General features: G+C 36.8%; 2 protein-coding genes across 2 annotated transcripts; one reads left to right on the forward strand and one right to left on the reverse strand.

Annotated features, from left to right (window-relative positions):
• The first annotated feature begins 1,556 nt into the window (after nucleotides 1-1,556).
• On the forward strand, nucleotides 1,557-2,192 carry LOC121210120 (uncharacterized). Its single transcript, XM_041082236.1, has one exon. It carries the CDS (start codon nucleotides 1,557-1,559, stop codon nucleotides 2,190-2,192), a length of 636 nt encoding a protein of 211 aa, XP_040938170.1.
• Nucleotides 2,193-6,387: 4,195 nt separating this feature from the next.
• Nucleotides 6,388-8,953, reverse strand: LOC107935749 (putative disease resistance protein RGA1). The gene is made up of 3 exons (XM_041082237.1): nucleotides 8,279-8,953; nucleotides 7,399-8,106; nucleotides 6,388-7,221 (listed from the first exon to the last, which is right to left on the reverse strand). The coding sequence occupies exons 1-3, from the start codon at nucleotides 8,951-8,953 to the stop codon at nucleotides 6,388-6,390; spliced, it is 2,217 nt and encodes a 738-aa protein (XP_040938171.1).
• Between the last annotated feature and the right edge of the window lie 1,181 nt (nucleotides 8,954-10,134).

The raw sequence follows: 10,134 nt of genomic DNA on the forward strand, positions 1-10,134 counted from the left end.
AGGACTAATAGCATAATTTAACAAAACAGATTTAATTGCTATCATTTGATCAGGATAAAAAATTCAAAATTCAAAAAGTACAGGAACTAAAATTAATCAAATTAAAGTACAAGTACTAAATCTCAATTTACACAAAGTAAGGTCTGATAGCTAAATTTGACCTAAACATATCATAGAAAATAGAAGAAAAGAAACGAGTGGTATGAATTACCTGTCATTCCTTGTTAGTGTTGCTCTTCTAACTATTTTAGTGATCACAGTATTTGGTATAAGCTGCGATTTCAAATGTGTACACACAAGAGTACTTCATCAGATCATTGCAATGGTGAGATTATTATGATTTAAAACTGCAAAGCAATTAGATAAATTACCTCCTCATTTTTCTGCATTTAAATTCTTGAAATTTCCAAATTACTTTTACTAGAAGTCTTCTATGGTCACTGCACAAATTAGCAAAAGACAATGATAAATAAAGAAATTGCACCAGTAGGAGTAACAAAGTAATTTTAATTTATAAAATATGTAAACATACCAACCTGTAGCTATATGAGCAATCTTATGCCAATCGGCCCCAATGTCCTTCCGACATCTTTCCTCCAACTGGGGAGTTTGTCGTATGCATAACTCTTCCAAACTAGTTAGGCAACGTATCTCGTCCGGAAGCGATGTTAAATTGGGAAAATCAACGAGATAAAGCTGTTGCAGATTTGTTAGATGTTGAAGCCACTCTGGAAGATGCTGACACTTCGGAACGGTTTCCAGCCATAGAGCACGTAAGCTTTTATAATCCTGGAATATTTGCATGCCAGCTGCAGATAACTCCAGCTCATTGCAATTTCTTATTGAAAACTCTTCAAGGGAAGTTAGATGTTGGAACACGGGAAAGAGTGACCTCAATCCACTGCAATTACGGATTTCTAATGATTCCAATTGAACAAGATGTTGAAGCCCAATGGGGAGAGACACGAGCTTTGGAATATTATCAATCACTGTTGAAGCCGTGGCCTGCATTGCAACAAAGAACCAACAGCAACAAATTGGTCAAAAGACCAGCAGCCGCAAATTGTACAAGTTAGCTGCTATACTGTTTTGAAGTGAAGCAGTGGAGTTGAATGAAGGATCATATTTTAAATGTTTTATTCCTATGTAACTTTGACCAAATCTTTTGTAATATGATGGCTAAGTTAGTAGGATAAGATTGAATGATTCACTTTGATGTAATAGCTGTTATATCAGCTTTCTTTTGTAAGCAAACTTTATTTTAGTATGTATTAAGTAAGGGCAGTTAAATTAGTAGGTAACTGTCAAATTTGTTCTTTTGTAACTTCCATATATTCAAAAATTTGAATGAAAAAAATACAACTTTCAGTTACAATTCTTTGCTGAGTTCTTCTTCATTTTTGTTTTCTTTCATTCCATTTGCTTCTGTTTATACTGCCAATGTTCTAACAAATGGTATCCAGAGCTTTCAGTCTTTGAGGGCCTTGGTTGTACACTATCATTAAGCAAGCTATACTTGAAACAAAAGAAGCAAAGGTTGTTTTTGGTTGCTGAAAATGAGTTTTACACCACCTCCTCCACCTGTCTTTGTTGGAGAAAATTACAACATTTGGGCAGTAAAAATGAGAACATATCTGCAGGCACATGACCTGTGGAATGTTGTTCTCAATGACACTGAGCCACCACCACTAAGAGCTAACCCGACTATAGCCCAGATCAGGCAGCACAATGAAGATTGTGCCAAGAAGTATAAGGCTATGTCGTGCCTTCAAAGTGGAGTTTCTGATGTTATTTTCACAAGAATAATGGCTTGTGACACTCCAAAGCAGGCCTGGGACAAACTCAAGGAGGAGTTTCAGGGGTCTGACAAGACCAGGCAACAGCAGCTGATCAACATGAGAAGAGATTTTGAAAATCTCAAAATGAAGGACTCAGAAACCATCAAGCAGTATGCTGACAGAATCATGGCTACTGTCAACAACATAAGGCTGCTTGGGAAAGAATTCAGTGACCAAAGAGTGGTTGAGAAGGTCATAACAACCTTGCCAGAGAAGTATGAGGCAAAAATTTCTTCTCTGAAAGACTCAAGGGACTTGTCAACAATCCCTTTGACAGAGCTTATAAATGCTCTTTATGCTCAAGAGCAGAGAAGGGCAAATAGGCAGGAGGACCACTATGAAGGAACTTTTTAGGCTAGAGGCAGAGAAGGCTCAAGTGCAAACTTAAATGCCAAAGGCAAGAAGCCTTGGACTGAGAAGAAGAAGAAAGAACCTGTCAAAAGGAAGTTCCCACCCTGTGTCTATTGCAAGAAGACTACTCATCTTGAGAAATACTGCTGGTACAGACCAGACATTCAATGTAGAGCCTGCAAGCAATTTGGCCACATTGAAAAGGTCTATAAAAGCAAATCAAAAGTACAACCAAAGTTTCAAAACCAAGCTCAAGCTACAGAAGAGGTTGAAACACCAGAAGAGCATGTTTTTTCAGCATCATGCTTTGCAAGCTCGAGCAAGGTTAACAAAATTTGGCTGATTGACAGTGGATGCACCCACCATATGGCTTCTGAGAAGAGTATATTCAAGGAGCTTGACACTACCTTCAAGTCCAAAGTCAGAATTGGCAATGGTGAGCTACTGGAGGCAAAAGGGAAAGGCAAGGCTTTGATAAGCACCAAGTTAGGTATTAAAACCATTTCAGAGGTTCTCTATGTACCTGATATTGACCAAAACTTGCTAAGTGTTGGCCAGCTATTGGAGAAAGGCTATTCTCTGATTTTTGAAGGCAAGAACTGTTTGATCAAAAATGCTGCTGGTGAAGTGTTAACCACAGTGGCTATGCAAGATAGGACTTTCATTGTAGATGTGAATCAGCTTCAAGCTAAAGCATATGCATCTCAGTCTGATGAGACTGATTTGTGGCACAGGAGGATGGGACATGTGAACTACAATTCTCTGAATATGATGCAAAAGATGGATTTGGTCAGTGACATGTCTAAAATTGAGCCAAGGGATGCTGTGTGTGAAGTCTGTCAGTTAGGAAAACAGACCAGGTTACCATTTCCTGTCAACAAAGCATGGAGAGCTCATGGGAAGCTTCAGCTGGTTCATACAGACATTTGTGGACCAATGAAGACCACCTCCTTAAATGACAGCAGGTACTTTGTACTTTTTATTGATAATTATTCGAGGTTCTGTTGGGTGAATTTTTTAAAGCATAAGTCAGATGTTTATGGTTCTTTCTGCAAATTTAAAGCCTTGGTTGAAAACCAAGCAAATTGCAAATTGAAATGTTTGAGGTCTGACAATGGTTCTGAGTATGTATCTCAGAAGTTTCAAAAATTGTGTGATGATGCTGGAATTCAACACCAATTGACTACTGTGTACACACCACAACAAAATGGTGTCTGTGAAAGGAAAAACAGAACAGTCCTTGATATGGCTAGGTGTTTGTTATTTGAGGCTAAAATGCCTAATGCTTTTTGGGCTGAAGCTGTGAATACAGCTGTTTACTTGTTGAATAGGCTGCCAACTAATGCAGTCAAGGGTAAAACACCCTTTGAAGCCTGGTTTGGACAAAAACCATCTGTCTCACATTTGAAGGTATTTGGTTGTCTATGTTATGTGTTGGTACCTGAGGAGAGAAGAACCAAGTTGGACAGGAGGTCCATGCCAGGGGTGTTTGTTGGCTACAGCAATGTGAAGAAAGGATGCAGAGTCTTTAATCCACTGACCAAGAAGGTTGTAGTGAGCAGAGATGTGAAATTCAGTGAAGCAAGTAGCTGGAAATGGGATGGAATTGAAGCAAATTTGCCCGAGGGAGAACAGATTGATGTTGATCTGCAGCAAGCTGAAATGAAGAAGTAACTGAAAATGGCTATGATGATGAACCTATTCGAGGCACTAGGACATTAACAGACATCTATGAGAGATGTGCAGTAACCATAGTAGAGCCTTCATGTTTTGAAGAAGCTGCAAAAGAAAAGTGCTGGCAGGATGCTATGGAAACTGAATTTAAAATGATTCAGAAAATGATACATGGGAGCTTGTGGATAGACCTGAAAACAGAAAAATCATTGGTGTCAAATGGGTCTTTAGGACTAAAAACAATACTGATGGTACTTTGAACAGACACAAGGCTAGATTGGTTGTAAAAGGTTATAGTCAGCAGCAAGGGGTTGATTTTTCTGAGACTTTTGCACCTGTTGCAAGGTTGGACACTATCAGACTGCTGCTTACTTTGGCAGCTCAAAAGCACTGGAAGGTGCACCATTTAGATGTTAAGTCAGCCTTTCTAAATGGCTTTCTTAATGAAGAAATATTCATTGAGCAACCTGGGGGTTTTGAGGTCCCTGGTGAAGAACAGAAGGTTTACAAGTTGAAAAAGGCCTTATATGGCCTAAAACAGGCTCCAAGAGCCTGGTATGAGAGGATTGATGGCTACCTAGCAAGGCTCGGGTTCACAAAGAGTGTTAGTTAGCCTACACTCTATGTTAAGAAGGATCAGAAGGAAACTTTGCTAATTGTTTCCTTGTATGTTGATGATCTGCTAGTCATTGGCTGTAAAGATGAACTGGTAGAAGACTTTAAGAAGCAGATGCAACATGTCTTTGAGATGACTGACCTTGGTCTAATGACCTATTTTCTTGGTATGGAAATCAGACAAGGAAGTGATGGTATTTTCATAAGTCAACAAACATTTGCTTCCAAGGTGCTTGAAAAATTTTGCATGTCGAAATGCAAATCAGTCACTACACCAGTTGCATTGGGGGAAAAATTATCAAGTGCCAGTGAGCATGATCGAGTAGATGAGAGAGCATATAGAAGCTTAATTGGTTGTTTGCTTTATTTAACAGCAACTAGACCAGACATTGTCTATGCTGTTAGTCTACTTTCAAGGTTTATGCACTACAGTAATGTGGCACATCTGAAGGCAGCAAAAAGAGTGTTAAGGTATGTCAAAGGAACTATCGATGCTGGTGTAAAGTTTTGGAGGGCAAAGGAGCTGAAACTCTTAGGCTATTCTGATAGCGATTGGGCAAGGTCAGTTGATGACATGAGGAGCACTTCAGGTTATTTTTTCACCTTAGGCTCGAGTGTTTTCAGCTGGAGTTCAAAGAAGAAACAAACTGTTGCACAATCCACAGCAGAGGCTGAGTATATCTCAGCTGCAGCAGCAGTAAATCAAGCCATTTGGCTTAGGAAGATTTTGGATGATTTGAATGAAAATCAAGCTCAGCCTACTGAGATTAGAGTGGATAACCAATCAGCTGTGGCCATAGCCAAGAATCCAGTCTTCCATGGTAAGACTAAACACTTCAAAATCAAATTTCATTTTGTTAGAGAAGCTGAGGAATCGAGGGAGGTTAGCTTAGTTCATTGCAGTTCAGAAATTCAGTTAGCTGACATTTTAACTAAACCATTGGGAGCCAACCGATTTAATGCTTTGAAGGAAATGATTGCTGTTTGTTGCATACAGTCCAAGGAGGAGTGTTGAAGCCGTGGCCTATATTGCAACAAAGAACCAACAGCAACAAATTGGTCAAAAGACCAGCAGCCGCAAATTGTACAAGTTAGCTGCTATACTGTTTTGAAGTGAAGCAGTGGAGTTGAATGAAGGATCATATTTTAAATGTTTTATTCCTATGTAACTTTGACCAAATCTTTTGTAATATGATGGCTAAGTTAGTAGGATAAGATTGAATGATTCACTTTGATGTAATAGCTGTTATATCAGCTTTCTTTTGTAAGCAAACTTTATTTTAGTATGTATTAAGTAAGGGCAGTTAAATTAGTAGGTAACTGTCAAATTTGTTCTTTTGTAACTTCCATATATTCAAATATTTGAATGAAAAAAATACAACTTTCAGTTACAATTCTTTGCTGAGTTCTTCTTCATTTTTGTTTTCTTTCATTCCATTTGCTTCTGTTTATACTGCCAATGTTCCAACAAACACTAAACAAGAGAGATTCTTAAGGGGTTCCCATTGCATGCCCTCTAAATCAACCTCCTTGCAATCTTTTATTATTAAAGTTTTGAGGCCGATGAGATGTTGCTGCCACCCAGATAAAGACTCTAGCAAATGACAAGAATCAATAAAACAGCGTTCAAGGGAAGTCATATTTTGCAAGCAATCATCTAGCATGTGAGTGTCCAGTCCCTCAATGTTCTCTGCATGGAAAGATTTCAATTTGGAAAGAGGAAGAGAAGAGGTTGAAGTTGATGGGGTCGTACTAGTGATGCTCATCTTGATGGTCTGCTTTAATGGCCTTGGACTGGTATTCACCAACTTTAGCTTTTCACTGAGTGATGGATACAGCGGCATCGAAGTCAAAGGGCAATATTTAATATCTAGAGAGGAAAGACAAGGAAATGCCATGGTTGATGCTCTTATAACTGTTGTGTCGTCCTCCACCAACTCTTCATATTCGGGCAGTTCCAGAGACGAAGAACTTTAAGCGACGGAAAGAATGATTCTGTGTCTCCATGTCTTCCATTGGGGCCATGATCTTCCATGCACTGGAGCTCAGTTAAATTAGATATCTTCAGCTGTTGAAGACAAGGCAATTGAGCAAAGGATGGGAGGTGTTTGAAATTACTCGGACCCCATATGGTAATATCAACGAGTTTTGTAAGCAAAGAAAGCCAACTTGGAAACTTGGCATTACCCCTCCACCCGCCCACCTTCAACATCTTCAGATTTGGATGGGGCTGGAGGACTTCAAGTGACTTGTCATCATCATTGTTGTCATCGCCCCATTCTAAAACAAATGCTTCCAAATGTTGCTTCTCTTTTAAATTAGCAGCCCTAAACATCTCTTTTGCATTTTTCACAAATCCCAAATTACTTATTATTAGCTCTCCCTTTAAGTTGATAAGCCCACTCAATTCACTTAGATCTGCTCCACCCTGGGAGCCATCTTTATCCACTACAAACCTGCTTAACATCTCAAGGGAAGTCAACTTCCCTATTCCACGCGGCATATGAGTTAAGCCATAACAATGTACACACCCTATATGGGAAAGATTCACCAATTTTGCAATCTTCTTTGGCAATTCTTCAAGCCCAACACACCAATCAAGTTTCAGAGCTTGCAAATTTTGCATATTGCAAATACTCTTTGGGAGGATCTTAATATTGGGATTGTCGGAAAGATCTAAATACCTCAAATGTTTCAATTTATGAATGGAACGTGGAACTATATTAAGATTTAAATTATTCAACTTTAATACCCGCAAGCATCTACATCATGAAATTATTAAATCCCATGTTTCGTCCTCACTCATAATTTGGCTTTGCTCGCTCTCTTTTGGGAAACAAAGTAAAGTTCGGAACTTCTTTCCCTTAAGCAAAGGAATTAATAAAGGACTAATTGATACATGACGACATTTTTCACTAACCTCACTTGCACTTGAATTTGAATCTATAAAACTACTCTCTGTCCCTGCTACTAATTCAGCTAGATCATGCATTAAATCATGCATTTTACATGTTGTAAACCAGGTTTCATCATCTTCTACCTCTTGAAAGAAACTTCTTTCAACTAAATCTTTAAAATACCCCAACCCAATCTCTTCAAGAGATTGACTTGGACTTGACTGCTTTACAAAACCTTGTGCAATCCAAAATTGAACAAGTGTTCGTACGTCAATTTTATGATCTTTTGGATACAATCGACAATAAGCAAAACAATGCTTCAAATGATATGGGAGATGATCATAACTCAACTTAAGTGTAGGTAGAATTTCACCTCCGTTCTGAGATATTCTAGCAAGTTCATTATCTTTAAAAGAAAGCCAATCATTTTTAGAATTTTTGAAAGATAATTTACCAGCTATCGTCCTTATGACTAAGGGAACTCCACCACACCTTTCCAAAATCTGCTTTCCTATTTCCACAAACTCTAAACTTGTTGAATCTGTAGACCTTTGCTCAAATGCTATCTCTTTAAACAAAGACCAAGCATCATCATCAGACAAACCTTTTAAAACATGGGGTTGACATTTACTAGTAATCTTTGCTACCCTTAAAGAGCGAGTAGTTACTATTATCCTACTCCCTTTAGCCCCACCCATCAATAACTTCTTTAAGCTAACCCATTGTTCCCACTCCTCATTCCAAATATCATCCGAAACAAGTAAATACTTTTTCTCATGAATTTCATCTCGAAGTTGTTTTCAATTGATCCATTTCGAGATTTTGATCAGGTGCATAGTTAGCTACAGATTTGATAATGTTTTTCACTATTATTTTCAAATCAAAAATATTTGAAACACACACCCATATCCTCATCTCAAAATGATCTTTGACTATTTCATAAACAAATTGTGCCAGCGCAGTCTTCCCTAACCCTCCAAACCCCACAATTGGAATGATACAAACATTCTCTTCACTTTGAAACCCTAGCATGAGTTTTGGAAGAGCTGCTTTATCATCTTCCCTCCCTATTATTTCATCTTTATGCATAAAAGAGTGTGTTCGCTGCCTCTTTTTAGACATGAAAGAGGGTTCCACGAGACTATCACGCTCTACCAAGTTGAACATCTTGGCCTCACTTCCAATGGAAGTTAACCTGGCCTTAATGGCCTTAATTTGACGGCCCATTTTGAGACCATAAACAAACTGGTTTGAGCTTGAAAAGAAAAGGCGTACCTCTTTCGTCAGCTTGTTCCCACTGAGTAGATCTTTTCGCAAAGCTTCGGTAGAGAAATCATCGAGCAAGTCATCAGCATCATAAAGTGCATCTTTCAGCTTTTCAAGCCAATTTTTGACGAGGTTGCTGGTCATGGATTGTTCTTCGGCATCAAGAAGGACACCTTTGATTGTGGAGATGGTGTTTTTGAGGTCCTCAATGTCATCTTTGAAATTCCACCATAGTCCAATTTGAGAGAGAGCAAGGGAGCTCAACTTACTAGCGAGCCCTCCGGCGATGTCAAAAGCAATTGCTTCGGCCATTGATGGTTGAACCCAAAATCAAGTGAAAGTGTTTGATTATTGCAGTAGGAAGAGTGAAATGATTCGAACAAGATGAAGTGCAGTCCATACAGGTAGAGTCTATGGTATTTTATAGATGCCACCACCCACCCCCAAGTAATAATTAAATAAAATCTCATTTTCTTGCTCTATTAAAAAAATTTGAGCAGTTTTCAATTTCTGTTATTTTCTTTTTACAAATAAATAATGATTAATGCTACTTAAACTTAAGTCACACTTAAAATGATAAATATTTTTTATTATCAAATCAATACATGAAATTCTATTTTAATGAGAGAGTAACCAGAACTATGATCAAATTAAAAATATATATATCAATGATTATAATATTAGCGTCCTAAAACTTAATTTACTATTAATCAATCACTCACCTTAAATTGAGTCAAAAACTTAATTAGGGCAGCTAAAATCTTACATGTATTTGTTTATTGTAAGTGTGGTTGATGATTTTGATTTATTAGTCAAATTTTATTTTAATATTTATGGTGCTTATGAGTTGTTATGGTGAGATATTCTTTATTATAAGTTCAATATTATTTCAACATTATCATCTAGATATGTATGACAACATAAGACAATTTCAAATGTTTATATGGACACTTGGTAACTGTTGATGTTATATGTTGACTATTAATTATTGTTTATTAGTATAGTTTATTTGTGCTTCGTATTAGGATGGTTTTTTTATTTGTGTTAAATTATAGAATAAAAATTTAAAAATTAAAGTATGTTCTAAAATTTTATATGTTCCATGCATTTGAAATTTAATCTCTTATTTTTATTTTTTAAATTTAAAAATCAGCTTTCAAATTATATAATTTGGACTAATCAATAATATTATAAATATATAAAGACCAAATTATGTTATAAATGAAAATATAAATATTAAATTTAAACATAATAACCATTTTTATAATGCAAAGAAAAAGAAAGAAAGCACAATCACGTGTTAAAATATACTCTAAATCTCTGTACACTTCTTATATTTGAAAATTCAAGTCTAATAGTCATTATTGTTAATTTTTTTCTAACCCTGTAGCGGTTACTTTATAACAATAAAAATAAAGTTAGAAAAAATTGATTAAGAATTTTTTTTTAAAAAAATATCCTTTCGAACTCGTTATAATAAAATATGTAAATAA

The sequence above is a fragment of the Gossypium hirsutum genome, chromosome A11, assembly GCF_007990345.1.
Source record: "Gossypium hirsutum isolate 1008001.06 chromosome A11, Gossypium_hirsutum_v2.1, whole genome shotgun sequence".
NCBI classification, from domain to species: domain Eukaryota; kingdom Viridiplantae; phylum Streptophyta; class Magnoliopsida; order Malvales; family Malvaceae; genus Gossypium; species Gossypium hirsutum.